Source organism: Triticum dicoccoides, chromosome 4A, assembly GCF_002162155.2.
Source record: "Triticum dicoccoides isolate Atlit2015 ecotype Zavitan chromosome 4A, WEW_v2.0, whole genome shotgun sequence".
NCBI lineage: Eukaryota > Viridiplantae > Streptophyta > Magnoliopsida > Poales > Poaceae > Triticum > Triticum dicoccoides.
Window position 1 is genome coordinate 650731700 of NC_041386.1, and position 15404 is coordinate 650747103.

A 15404-nucleotide genomic window follows, 5' to 3' on the forward strand; every position below is an offset into this window, starting at 1 on the left:
TTGTTCCTTATGGAGAAGACTACAAGATCCCAAGTGGATCTGATGAAGAAAATCATTCTGTTGTTACCTCAGAACAGTTTGATGAAGAAATTGAAGTGGAAGCATTCCCTTCAACGCCAGTCGTTTCCTCACCTATGCCTCAGTTCACAGCTGAAGAGGCTGGTGTTGAGGAAATTGAAAAAGAAGAAGAAGACGTGGATATTGGGTGCACTACACCAGTGATGAACGATGACTTTTGGGAAAGTCAGCATCCCAATACTCCTCTCTTCACCCCCATTCAACAAATTCCTCAGTCCCCGACTACAACTGTTCAATTGGGATCTGAAGAAACTCATCCCACATCGTCTGTTCATGAAGAAATTCCAACCGCTAGTGCTGAAGAACCTGCTGCTGATCCTCAAACTGCACAAGAAGAGGAACCAGAAATTCCTCAGCCTGAAGCACCTGAGATCGCGATTCCTGAGGTTGTGCTGCAAATCACTAACACCCCTCTGCCCAAACCAAAGAATACGTTCTCGAGCAAGCAAAAATTCAAGGCTGAAGACTTCTTTTCTGAGCATGTGTTCTTCACTGATTACAATCCATATGACTCTGCTCGCATAAGGAAAAGACGTTTCTGGACTGCTACTCAAGCCAACTTCTATTCCTCAGTGCTCTTTGACAAGGACAAAATCTTCGATCATGAGCATATACCTCATGTGGATATGGAATCTCTGCCGTGCTTCGAGCCAGTTCTCCGAGTTATTCACGATGCAGGACTACTGAATTTCTGCACAGATATCTGTGATTGGAATGAAGAACTCATTCTTCAGTTCTATGCCACCTTGCATATCACCGGAGATGCTGAATATGTCAATTCATGGGTGCTGGATTGGATGACAAAAAACACTCACTACAAGGCACCAGCAACTGAATTGCTTCGTGTCCTTCCTCTTGATCCTCCCCATGACAGTGCACGTTGCATCTACAATGACCGTGAACTGACAGATCATTATATGCAAGTGCTCATGAAGCCTTTGAAGCCAGGGCAGGCCCCTCGAACCAAATTCCTCGTCAAGGAACTGTTGTATGTGCCTCGGACAGTCTATCGAATCCTGACGAAGACAATGAGTCATATCAAAGGCCACGACTCAAATGATGAAGACGTCGTTGGCATCATGAAGAACATGCTTTTCAACATCATTCATGGCGTTCCCGTCAACTTCCATGATTTCTTCATGAGGACTCTGGCTAATGTTGCAATGTCACCTTTTGAGCTGAAGCCCTATGTGCCTTGGATTATGAGATTCATAAGGGCAAGATCTTCACTGAATTACAAGGCTGACATTCTGAACCATGGTAGCTACTTGCCGCCCATTGAAGTCCTCAAGCGACCAGTTTCATCATCTGATGATAAGGGCAAGGTAGCTGTTGTGATCGATGAAGGCACTTGTCCATTGGATGGTCAATTCCGTCTGGCTACATCTTACTCCACCAATGACAATTCTGCCACACATGACACTGCCGCAAATACCTCAGCTAAGCAAAATCCTCAAGCCACAGCACCCAGGGTGATGACTGACCGTGAGTTACTCCTCAGTCTTCATCAGAAGGTTGATCGCAATCACAAATGGGTGAAGCATCAATTTGCTGCAATTCTTCACAACATGACCTCAACCCATAATGCGGTGAAGAAAAATCAGTATCACCTTCATGAAACCCTCAACCGCACCTGGGCTGTTCTTACTCATGTATATTCCGCGGAAGAACTGAAGAATATGGGTCTCCAGGAAGCATTTGACTGGTCTGCACCACCTCCAAAGAAATTCAAGAGAGTCAAAGTTCCTGATCTGGTGGCCAGTTCTTATTCTTCATCGCGTGAAACTGATGAACATGAAGATTTGAACGACACTGCGGCAGGCCCTACTTCAACGACCAACCCCGACAACGCTGGCACTCCTCCATCAACTTGAAATTCTTCAGGGGCGTTAGTCCTCAATTTCGATCCTTTTGGTCATTTGATGACAAAGGGGGAGAAATCTGAGTTAGTCTTCAAGCGGGTTTATATTATGGGCGTTTTGTTAAGTTACAACTCTCGTTCTTCTGAAACCTTTTATTGGATCGAGTTGTAATCTTAAATCCGATGGTGCCTTGATACTTTTGGTCGTGCTCTGATGCTTTTGATACACTGAGCTCTGATACTTTTGATGTGCTATTCTACATGCTTATTCCTCGTTAATATTATTGCACGCATGCTGAATCTCATCAGGCACCATATTTCATCACGCATTTCAAATTCTTCATATTATATATCAAATGCGTGTATGAATTACAAGATATAGGGGGAGGTCTCCATGATTCAATTCTTCAAATGTGCATTGCCTCAAAAGCAAATTCCTCACTATGCACATATTCAGGGGGAGTTCTTCTATATCTTGCAATCAAATTCCTCAATATCAGTATTTACACTTCATATGTTTTTCCCCGTTGAAAACTTAACCTATGTTGTGATCAATCACCAAAAAGGGGGAGATTGTAAGTGCATCTAGTGCCCCTTAGTGATTTTGGTGTATTGAAGACTTATAGGTTAAGTAACTGATGCGTTTGTGAGTGTACACAGGTCTATAAGTCTATGAGGAGTTTGATATTTATAGAGAAAGTCGACCCCTAAAAATGAAGTTCTTCGAATGAAGACTTTGATATTCTGAAGACTTTCTGAAGACTTTGAAAGTGAAGAAATTGGTGTGACCTTGAAGACTTGGTATTCACTTGAGGAACATGAAGCGTGAAGACTTTTGTTTTCGTAGTTTCATTTTCTCTTTCTTGAGTCATAGGAAACACCATACTGTTAAAGGGGGTCGAGGAAATACTAAGGAAAAATTTCCATGTGATGCTCAACTCAAAATCCTACACCTACCAATCCCTTCGAGTGAAGCCATTGGAAATCTCATACAGTTCAGTCAAATTCTTCAGTGACAGAGACGCAGTTCTTCTGGTCACTGAGGACTTTGCTCTGACTGAGGAGTTAGGAATTCGCCAGTGCGAATTGCCTACACAGTGAGGAACATGATAGCCCTGAGGAATTTGAGAGTCAAATTTCCGACCGTTGCTGTGCTGCTCGCCAGCTGTCCAAAATATCCTGTCCACCTAACGGTCATATCATTGAAGGGCATTTATGTCTTATCATGTCGGGCTGCTCCCTAGGCTATAAATAGCCGCCCCCTACAACCACTAGTTGGTTGGCTGCTCCGAGAGAACTTGACACTTGTCATTTGAGAGCAACCCATCCTCCGAGGACTTCGAGCGAAAATCATCAAGTGAGGAAAATCCAAAACCAAACCCCCACAAACCCAAAGTGATTGAGCATCACTGAAGAAATTGATCCTGCGAGGATCCGACGCTTGTTACCTTTGAAGACTGTGCTTCTTCCAGACGGTTAGGCGTCAAGGTCTAGAGCATCCAAGAGGAATTGTGGATCGCCGAGTGACCAAGTCTGTGAAGGTTTGGAATTCACCTGAAGACTTACCACGAGTGATTGGACGAGACCTGCGTGGTCTTAGTTCAAGGAGAATACGGTGAGGACTGGGTGTCCTGAGTTGCGGCTCAGAGACTGGGTGTCCGGGACTGCGTGTCCTCGAGTTTAAATACTCAGCCGCTCCAACCAGACGTACAACTGAGACAGCAGTTGGAACTGGTTTACCAAATCATTGTCTTCACCAACTAACTGGTTCTATTTCCTCAACTCTTTCATTTCCTCATGTCCGTGTTGTATGTTGTTCATATCTGTGCTTGAAGACTTTGACTGAAGACTTTCACAAATTCCTCAGTTTAATTTCTTCAGTCTGTTTGTCTTCATCTTGTTATCCTGTGTTTACGCTTTCTGTACTCTGTGCCTGTCTTCATTTCATCATGATGACTATGTTTGTATCCTGTTATGTTTACTTCTGAGTACTTATTCCGCTGCAAGTAGTTCTTCGCTAAGGAATTTCCTCACCAGCAAATTCCTCAGTGAAGAACTCATAAAAATTGCCTATTCACCCCCCCTCTGGTCGATATAACGCACTTTCAAGAGGTTTCCTGGGTCTCACTGGATATTACAGAAAATTTGTGCAGAACTATGGCCTTTTAGCAAAGCCTCTCACACTGCTGCTAAAGAAGCAAGCATTCCAATGATCTGCTGCAGCTGATACATCATTTCAGCTACTCAAGAAAGCCATGGCCTCTACACCTGTTCTAGCATTACCTGACTTCAACAAGACATTCACTGTTGAAACAGATGCTTGCAATACTGGAGTTGGAGCAGTACTCACTCAGGAAGGTCATCCCATAGCTTACTACAGCAAAGCACTGGGAGTGAACAGTCAGAAAGTTTCTATTTATGAGAAGGAATTCTTAGCTATCATGATGGCCATTGATCGATGGAGATCCTACTTGTCCAGAGCCCCATTTGTGATTAAAACAGATCACCAGAGCTTGTGCCACCTAGGAGATCAGAATCTTATAGCTGATCTGCAGAGGAAAGCTATGACCAACTTAGTGGGACTGGATTTCTCAATTCAGTATAAGAGAGGTGTGGAGAATACAGCGGCTGATGCATTATCCAGAGTGGCTCGTCTGTTTGCAGTACAAGCTGTATCCACCAGTAAACCTGTGTGGGTACAAGAGATATTGAACTCATATACTGTAGATCCAGTTGCCCAGGAAATGCTCACCAAAATGGCAGTTGATCCTGAAGCTTGTCCTGGTTTTCAGCTTCTGGAAGGCCTGATCAGATAGGAAGGAAAATTATGGGTGGGAGCTAATGCTGGGTTGCAAACCAAATTCATATAGGCTTTCCACTCCTCTCCAATTGGTGGTCACTCTGGTATGTTGTCTACTTACCACAAAGTGAAACAGCTGTTTAGTTGGCCTGGTCTCAAAAGGGATGTGGAGAATTTTGTCAAACAATGCAACATCTGTCAGCAAGCAAAACATGAGTTGTGCAGAGTGCCTGGACTGCTACAGCCTTTGCCCATTCCTGATGGTCCCTGGCAAGCCATTAGCATGGACTTTATCAAAGGATTGCCTAAATCTAAGGGGTTTAATGCAATTTTAGTGGTGGTGGACCGTTTTACTAAAGTCAGTCACTTCTTACCCCTGAAACATTCTTTCACTGCAGCTTCAGTAGCAAAAATATTCCTGAACACAGTGGTCAGATTACATGGTATTCCTCTGTTTATTGTGTCTGATCGAGATAAGATCTTCACCAGTGCATTTTGGAAGGAACTGTTCAGGATTTGGGATACTGAATTGCAAATGAGCACATCATATCACCCCCAAACGGATGGGCAAACAGAAAGGGTCAACCAATGTCTTGAGATGTATCTCAGATGTGCTGTTCATGATGCACCAACCAAGTGGGCCTCATGGTTACCTCAGGCAGAATTTTGGTATAACACTACTTACCATTCTACTTTGGGATGCACTCCATACAAAGCTCTCTATGGATTTGATCCACATGTGGGACAACTGTATAGCCAGACCAGGTCTCTCAATGCTGAAGTGCAGAGTTGGCTGTCTGCACATAGAGAACACACTGCAGCTTTGAAGGAACAACTAGCCAGAGCCCAGAGCAGATACAAACACTTTGCTGACAGAAAGAGAACTAACAGACAATTTTCAGAGGGTGAGATGGTTTACTTGAGACTACAACCATATGCACAATCCTCAGTGGTTAATCGCCCTTGTCACAAGTTAGCCATGAAGTATTTTGGCCCGTTCAAGATTCTAAACAAAGTAGCACAAGCTGCATATAGACTGGAGTTACCGAGGGGCAGCTTGATACATCCAGTGTTTCATGTCTCACAACTGAAGGAACACATACCTGACCACACTCCAGTTTTCTCCACCTTACCGGCGCCTTTGGACTTGTCTGATCCAGAAATTCAGCCAGAAGAGATACTCGAGCGTCGTTTGGTCAAAAAGGGCAACGCTACTCACCTGCAAGTGCTGATCAAATGGACAAAATGTCCAGCAACAGATGCGACCTGGGAGGACTACCAGGTGCTCCAAGCGTGCTACCCGGCTCGCCGGCCGCACCAGCTTGGGGACAAGCTGACTTTCCAGGGGAGGGTACTGTCAGTACCAACAACCTGACAGGAATCGATAAGCAACAGAGGAGGCATACTGAAGTTCAGAATAGGTGTTGGGCCATAGGTGTGGGGTGTGCGAGTGGGCCGTGGGCCGAACGTGTAATGAGAACGACCCAGCTTATATAAGCGGGCGAGCTACTGTAGCAAGGCATCGATTTGAAATGGAATAATTCGAACCTCTCATTCTCTCGTATCCTCTCTGCTAGCGTCTCCTACGTGCTGATCTGGTCCTCCTTCTCCAGCTCCGATCCCGATCCACTCTCCCTCGTCGCCAGCGAACCCAGCCACCCCTAGGGTGTGACAAAATTCAGTAGTGCAACCTGCACAATTTAAATTTGAACGAATTCATGAATATTTTAAAAAATTATATACATTTATATCTTGTAATCATTTTTTTAGGAATTGTAATCATATATTTTAATCTGTAATGAAATCCATGCAGCCAGATTTTTGCCGGGGAAAACCGGAAAACTGAACATGAAAGTGCATAAGCCCCGAATTGGACTGGCCCATCGGCTAGCTCCTCTCTGAAATGAGGTAAACAAAATTCTTTTATTGACGATAAACATATGATTATGACATAGCACGCATGAACGGGAAAACCATCACTAGTTTTTACACATAGCACAACAGTGTCTCAGACGTGAGCTGCGATCACACAAGCGTAATTACCGACTTTTCTAGGGGGCAATGCATATATGTATATATATACAGGCACACGTACACTTAGCTAGAGAGCATACTATACTGCATGCAGAGGGCGCGCTTCGACGAGTCGTTCGTTACTCGTTACGCCCACTTGGCCATGAGGGACATGGCGCCGGCGCCGAGGAGGACGGCGGCGAGGCACACGAGCTGGAGCCTGACGCTGCCCTGCAGCTTGGGCCCCAAGAAGTCGGCGGCGAGGAGCTCCACGAGCGCCATGTAGTGCAGCAGCCCCGCGGACGCGGCGTTGAGCAGGCCGACGACGATGAGCGCCGTGGGGCTGTTGTCCCTGTACACCTTGGTGAGGGCCAGCCCCAGCGCGACCCCGAACGGCATGGTGGTGGAGAAGAAGAAGACCAGCCCGGCCTTCATCTTGACGCCGTACTCCGCCTGGAGGATGCAGCCGCCGAGTCCCATGCCCTCGAAGAGCTGGTGGAAGCAGATGGCCGCCACCAGCGGCCGGATGGTGCACACGCTCTGCGACGCGCCCATGCCCAGCCCGATCACCACCGAGTGCACCACGATGCCCATCTCGAGGACCTGCACGTACACGTTAAGCATGTCGAAACATAAATTAGACGTGCAAATTAATACTGTACATATACTACTCTGTCTTACTCGAGTACTAGCTAGTTTGAAGGCAATAGCATGGGACAGCAGACTTTTTTTATCTTATAGGTGATTTCGTACATTGACGTATGGACACGGTGGTTGTTTATTTATAAAAAGGGGCGAAAGCCTATTTTGAAAAAGTGCATGTCCATGCTTTTATGTTGGAGATTAGTGAGTCTCTAATCTATTGTCTGTGTTTACTTTTTCCAAATGGTGTCTGTGTTTACCTATTTCTCTCAGTTTATGCAGGTCAGTATTATTCTCTTTTTATGAAAGTATTATTCTCATCTGGGCCTATTCATTACAGGAATAAACTTATTTGCCGAGTATCAGAAATACTCGGGGAAGGGCAAATAAGATTATTCCTGTGGTGACTTGCCTAATTGTGCAAAAGGAATTTGGATTCAGGAAGTCACAATACACAATAAATATGACCAAGTCTTAACACTCACTTTACTTATTTGATTTAGTCATATGAAGCTTCATTAAGTTATTATTAGTACCATCTCACTAGGGAAAAAGGTCAGCTTTGCGTGAATCATGCTTGCTAAACTTCATCTGTTTTGTAACCAAAGTCAAACATGCTACTCCTAGCCCCTTACTTGAGCTAATTAAATTTTGATGTGCGCATGTTAAACTATTATAGATAAAAATGAACAATTATGTAAAATATACTATGGTGCGGAGACTTTTATCCATGATTGTTTATGCACAAAATCCATGCACAATTCAATTATACAATGTGACACACCTAAATTTACATGCTTGGGTACCTCCAAAGTCCATGCCTAGTCACCGGAATCTTCAACACTGAGTGTATGTGGCAAAGTAGGATCTTTTGCCTCTGGATTGTAGCTCTATCATATTGAAATAAACTACTATTGATCTCGCAAAAAAAGTATGTTTCTTTTGTCTCTGTCTCTTTACGTGAAGTGTTATTTTAATGGATGAACAGCAAGCCTCTTGATGTATTGGGCCGGAAAGTCATTTTGCGCGCACATGCCTGCACATCTGCCACAATCCACATTCTTTAAGATTTGTGCAATTGTGGCCCACTGCGGTTTCATATGTATGTATTGCATACTTTGCCTTTTATGTATTTTAGAGCTCAAATATACAAAAAGTTCTGAAATCGAAATGTTGGTTCAAAAGATATGGGCGATTTAAGTTTGCAAAGACGAAATAAATGGGTGCATTTGTTGGGGGAATGAAGAAAGAATAGGCGACGCATGCATGCACCCCTCCAGTACTATCTGACTAAAACTGATGTTGATGGAACCTGCATACGTATATGCCGGCCTGTATAATTGTGTATTTCTGAAACGAAATGATTCACTTTTTATACGAAACAGTGTCACACTAATTTTAGGGTGGCAATGAGCGGTTGCGGGTCTGCCGGTACCTCATGGTATCGCGCAATTTTCCGCTTCGTTTATTGGGCCTGTGTTCGTTTGCTCTTGTTGCCACGTCATTGTGATGGGGCTAGTGCGTGCCATTGTCATTGCCACTCATCTAATCCATTTTTTATGAACACGGATACTATTTCATGCCTAGTGGTGTCTACTGAAATAATGGCGTCATTTCAGAACAAACATGTTTTGAAACCAATATATGACCAACGGATAAGAAAATAAGAAAGATACATGTACTTCTTAATGTGGTCCATTATGTCGAATACTTCTATCAAATAAGCTTTTAAAAGAGTGGGGCATTTTGGTGACCGGAGCCCTTAATTTTTGAAAAATTGAAACTTTAAACTTTCCAATTTAAAAATATCTGAAAAAATATGTAAGTACACAAGGACTAAATATATATGTATATATAAATTCAGGATGAAATACCTTAAAGGGACATGTACAAAAAAGACAAATTCATGGACTTTGCAGATGAATAGTATAATGTGTTGAAAAGCCCCAAATCTATTTTTTACACAACCCTCATTTCAATGTATGTCATTCTGAAAATTTACACACATGTACATTATACCTCCATATATATATGTATTTTTTTCAGAATTTTCTGAAACGTACAAATATGAATTTTGAAGTTTGCAAATGGAGGCCTTCATGGAGCTCGGCCTTCAAAAGCAATTTCCGCTTTTAAAACCAATATATTGTGAATGGATACACGGGTTGGTGACTAATCGACGCATATCATTTTCATGCAAGGCAAAGTCATACCCCCCGCCATTTGAAGTTGTTCAGCCTGCATATCCCATTCGATCATCTCCTCGAGATTTGACTGATTGTCTGAGCGAGAGATGTCATAGCTAAAAAAGTATGGACATATCTCCTTTTTTGTCGAAAATGAGGATCAACTCCAGTCTCTGCATCGACTAATGCATGCACACAACCTAAAAAGTGTCGAGACACATGTTTAATTGAATAACCATTGTCGAAGAAAGTTTTCAGATATAGCCTAAAGTAATTGTTTTAGCACTTTCTTTGCAGAGTGCAAGCTTCTATACATGAATTAATCGTGGCTGGTAGTAGAAAGTAATTTTTTGGAAGCTACAGTAAAAGCTAGAGTATGTACTGCAAAAGACTTTCCTGTTCGGTACGGAGCTCGAGAAATGTTGGGGCTTTTTGGATCGACGCCCTCATGCGTCAAGCCAAAAAATTGGACCGGGTACTCCTTTGGATGGATGCCAAAGTATTGGTTTGCCCACACCTACACATCAGCCCCAGTTCAATTCTGAGCCAAAGTTTTGGCAAGATCATGGGTGGTGGATTCCTTCGCCAATTAATTGGCGGGCCAACGATTGGCAGGGCGAGCATTGGCTCAATCCAAACAACCCGGCCTCTGACTTTGCGCCTACTCATAGTGGGGAGTATCATATACTAGTATCATGCATATGATACTACTATATGATGATACCTTTATAGTGCATATACGGTATTTACATATATTACTTTAACTTTCTCTTCCTTCTCTAATTGTCTGTCACATAAGTATGTTTGGTAGTCCCAAGTACATCATAATATCGGTTATGTTACCTCCATTATAGCCAGCCTGAAACATTGTTAGAGCCTTAGAGGTACGTACAAGTTCATCCATTAGTGACAACAGGAAATTAAGAAAGGCAAACCCAATCAATTAGCTGCCGCATAATTAAATTAGGAATTGTGCAAGTGCAACGCAAGATTACCTGAACGACAACACGGTTCCTGCGCAGCTGCATCTGGCCGGCCTCAGCATCTTGAGGTTTGTCCAACATCATGCCGTGGGCATGGCCATGTGCATGTTCGTGGCCGTGACAGTGGCAGTGTCCTCCCTGCTCCGGGCTCTCGTGGCTGGCGACAGCGGCGCTGCTGGGGCCGCTGCCCACCTTGTTCCGGTTGTAGAAGGTGAGCATGAGCGAGTCGACCGCGAGCGTGAAGAGGGCGGCGAGCATGGCGACGAAGGCGGTGAAGGGGAAGTCCCCCCACGGCTTCTTGGGGAGGCACGGCGAGCTGAGGTTGTCGAACGAGTCAGGCAGCACGTGCATGTAGCTGGTGGCGAGGATGACGCCCGACGCGAAGGCCTTGACGACGGAGAAGAGGCTGCGGCCGGGCTGGAGCGCCGGCACCGACCTGGCGAAGAGCGGCAGGCACACGCCGAGCACGCTGGAGACGAGGATGGCCGGGACGGCGATCAGCTTCAGGCGCAGCGCCTTGGGGACGTTGTGGCAGGCGTCGTCAGCCGCCAGGCCGGCGCAGACGTCGTCGGCCGCCGCAGGGGCCTGCGCGTAGGCGCAGGCGCAGAATACCAGGAGGGCGAGCGGGACAAGCACTAGGGCTTGCGAGGACGGCATTGCTCGAGCATGTGTGGTTTGAGCATGTGTGGCTGGCGGGTTTATGTAGGGTTTGGTGTTGGCGGGAAGCCGGCATGATTCATGCTGCTAATGAAGCTTGGAAACCGAGGATGGTTTTACCATGCATGACTTGTGTCGGCCGGCTGCGGGTTTCAGTATATACTCCACTTACCGTACATGTTTGACTTCGAGCGTAACTGATGTCAGCTTAGACATGACTTCTTGATTGTGCGCCCGCCGAAATCGTACGACGGTTAATTAACGACTTCCTGCAGCAAGCTTGCGTCCTCCCGCCCACAGAAACCACACGATGCTAGCTGATTGGTCCTTTGCAAAAATGAGACAAGTATAAATATAATTTTGGGGTTTTTTTAGGCAAGTATAAATATATTTTGGATGTGTCTAGGGCTCATCTAGATGTAACATATCAATTGAAATAGGCAGGAATGGTGCGAAAGCTACTATCTAATGATGCACATTTCTAAAAAAAATGTGATGTATATTTTAAAACATGGTGCACATTTTTGAAAAATACACTATCAACTTTTTTAAAATAAGCGATGAACAATAAAAATTGATAATCAAAAGAAAGACAAAAACATTATGAAAATAAAAATGAAATAAGATAATGATAAAAGAAAAGAAGGATGGAAAAGAGAAAGAAAGAAAATATTAACAAAAATAAACGAAAACATAGATAAGTTCAAAAATATTTGCGAAATTAAAAAATGTTCATCAGTTTGGAAGAAGATCATGATTATTTTTCTAACCAAAACATGAATTTAAAAAAATCATGATTTTGAAAAAGATTATAATCTTAGAAAATGTTCAAGACTTTTTAAAATGAAAAAAATCATGAACATTTTTAAATGTGGAGATGGAACCACTAGTAGAAAAAGGGTCAAATGTGAAGCACATTAGTGCCGGTTTGATTTTGATTCGGCACTAATGTGTCCATTAGTGTCGGTTCCAACGGCTAGCCGGCCACTCTCATTAGTACCGGTTCGTGGTGAACCTTTATCACCGGTTCGTGCCATGAACCGGTACTGAAGAGAGTGGTGGCAGGATGTTGTCAGTCTGGGCCCCTCCAGCAACTTTAGTACCGGTTCGTGCCACGAAACGGTACTAAAGGTCGACGTACATAAACCCTTCGTCCACCCCAGCTCGCTCTGTTCTTCCCCTTTCCCCTCTCCTTCCTCTGTTCTTCCCCTCTCTTCCTCGAGCTCATCACAAGCTCATCACACATTTTGCCCAAAATTTGTCAAGATTTGAAGGCCCCCATCCATTCAAATGATCACAAAGGTTAGCAACTTTGTCCTTTCATCTCTCATTACTAGATTAGCTCTTGCAATGCTTTGTATAGTGATTAATTTGTGAGTTTAGTAATTTGGGAGGAATTATATGTGCTAGTATTTGATTTATATGCAATTTGAGGTCAAAAATAACACTTAGTTTGCATATGTAGGTGTGGTTTACTTAGTGTCTTCTAAATCTCCATCGTAACCACCGTCGATTGCCCGGACCGTCCCGTCGCCGGCACCACCTTGTGGTGAGACTCTTGTTCATGAATGTTTTACATTACCAAATTGATGTTTGCGTGATTTGGATATATAGTTACTCGTATAATTATCTTACCCGTACGTTGTTTGTTATACATAGTGCCATGGTTTTGATATCCGTCCCCGTCGGCCCTCGTCCTTGTTATGACTCGGATGTGGTATATTCTCTTTTAAAACTAGTTGTTGCATTTCGTGCTTATGACAAATTATGCCCATCAAGTTGACATAGATATTTTTATCTAGGAGGTATGTGAACCGGAAATTCCAACCGACCCTATTGTCGAGAGGTTAAATTTAGTTGAAAGAGAAAACGAGTATTTGAAAGAAAAATTGAAAAGAATTGATGGGAGAAGATGGAATTGGAGTTGCATGTTGCCGATGTCGTCGATGATCACAAGATCAAGATGGGGAAATGCGGTTAAAGATTAGAAAGATTAGAAAATATGCCATTGATAGTGTGGCTTGGTATCATTATGTTGTTGGATCAATTATTACGTTAGTTGCGATCTTGATCACATTTGTTGTTGCATTTAAATTCTTTAGCTAGAGAGTTATTTGTATGTTGCATTTAATTAAGTGTTGTATATGAACTTTATGTATGAACTTTATGTATGAACTTATATTAATTTGGTCTATTCGGTGTTGTGTAATGAAGATGAGCCGACAATGGATGTATGATGACCGATGCTCTCCCGAGTTCATTAATGGCGTGCATACTTTTCTGCTTGCTGCTGAGACAAACAAGCGGGCGGATGGTTTTATGCCTTGTCCATGTGCTGGTTGTAAGAATGGTCACAATTACTCTACGTCAAGAACCATTCACGTCCACCTATTTGAGTCCGGTTTCATGCCCCACTATAATGTTTGGACCAAGCACGGAGAAAGAGGGGTTATGATGGAAGACAATGAAGAAGAAGAGGACGACGATGGCTATCCTGGCCATGGGTTCCCTGAATACGATGATACAACAATGGGGGAAGAAGTTGAGCCAGTAATGCGGGAAGAAGCTGAAGAAGAGGCATCAGATGAGCCCGCTGATGATCTAGGTCGGGCCATTGCCGATGCAAAGAGAAACTGCGCAAGTGATTTGGAGAAGAAAAAGTTGCAGCGCATGTTAGAGGATCACAAGAAATTGTTGTACCCGAATTGCGAAGCTGACAAAAAGAAGTTGGGCACCACACTGGAATTGCTGCAATGGAAGGCAGAGAATGGTGTATCTGACAAGGGATTTGGAAAGTTGCTGGTAATGATAAAGAATATGCTTCCAAAGGACAACGAATTGCTCGAGAGTACGTATGAAGCAAAGAAGGTTGTCTGCCCTCTAGGGTTAGAGGTGCAGAAGATACATGCATGCCCTAATGACTGCATCCTCTACCGCGGTGAGTACGAGGATTTGAACGCTTGCCCGGTATGCGGTGCATTGCGTTATAAGATCAGTCGCGATGACCCTGGTGATGTCGAGGGTGAGCGCCCAAGGAAGAAGATTCCTGCCAAGATGATGTGGTATGCTCCTATAATACCATGGCTGAAATGTTTGTTCCAAAACAAAGAGCACGCGAAGGCGATGCGGTGGCACGTAGAAGACCGTAAGAAAGACGGAAAGTTGAGAGTACCCGCTGACGGTTCGCAGTGGAGAAAAATCGAGAGAAAGTACAGGGAGGAGTTTGCAGGTGACCCAAGGAACGTATGGTTTAGTCTAAGCGCAGATGGCATTAATCCTTTTGGGGAGCAGAGCAGCAACCATAGCACCTGGCCTGTGACTCTATGTTTGTATAACCTTCCTCCTTGGTTGTGCATGAAGCAGAAGTTCATTATGATGCCAGTGCTCATCCAAGGCCCTAAGCAACACGGCAACGACATTGATGTGTACCTAAGGCCATTAGTTGAAGAACCATTACAGCTGTGGAATGGAACAGGTGTACGTGCGTGGGATGAGCACGGACAGGAAGAATTTGACCTAAAGATGTTGCTGTTCGTGACCATCAATGATTGGCCTGCTCTCAGTAACCTTTCAGGACAGACAAACAAGGGATACCGCGGATGCACGCACTGTTTGGATGATACCGACAGTATATATTTGGATAGTTGTAGGAAGATTGTGTACCTGGGACATCGTCGATTTCTTCCGAGCAGGCATCCCGTAAGAAAGAAAGGCAAGCATTTCAAAGGTGAGGCGGATCACCGGATGAAGCCTCGCCACCGTACTGGTGCTGATGTACATGATAAGGTCAAGGATTTGAAGGTAATCTTTGGAAAGGGTCCTGTCGGACAACCTGTTCCGAAGAATGCTGACGGATGCGCACCCATGTGGAAGAAAAAATCTATATTTTGGGACCTGCCATATTAAAAAGACCTAGAGGTCCGCTCTGCAATCGACGTGATGCACGTGACGAAGAATCTTTGCATGACCCTGCTTGGCTTTTTGGGCGTGTATGGGAAGACAAAAGATACACCAGAGGCACGGGAGGACCAGCAATGTATGCACGGAAAAGACGGCATACATCAGGGTCAGGCCAGCTACGCTCTTACCAAAGAAGAGAAGGAAATCTTCTTTGAATACCTGCTCAGCATGAAGGTACCATCTGGCTTCTCGTCGAATATAAAGGGAATAATAAATATGGCAGA

General features: G+C 44.1%; 1 protein-coding gene across 1 annotated transcript; it reads right to left on the minus strand.

Annotated features, from left to right (window-relative positions):
* Positions 1 to 6754: 6754 nt before the first annotated feature.
* LOC119289575 (fe(2+) transport protein 1-like) lies at positions 6755 to 11220 on the minus strand. Its single transcript, XM_037568873.1, has 2 exons — positions 10576 to 11220; positions 6755 to 7355 (listed from the first exon to the last, which is right to left on the minus strand). The coding sequence occupies exons 1-2, from the start codon at positions 11218 to 11220 to the stop codon at positions 6900 to 6902; spliced, it is 1101 nt and encodes a 366-aa protein (XP_037424770.1). The 3' UTR covers positions 6755 to 6899.
* Between the last annotated feature and the right edge of the window lie 4184 nt (positions 11221 to 15404).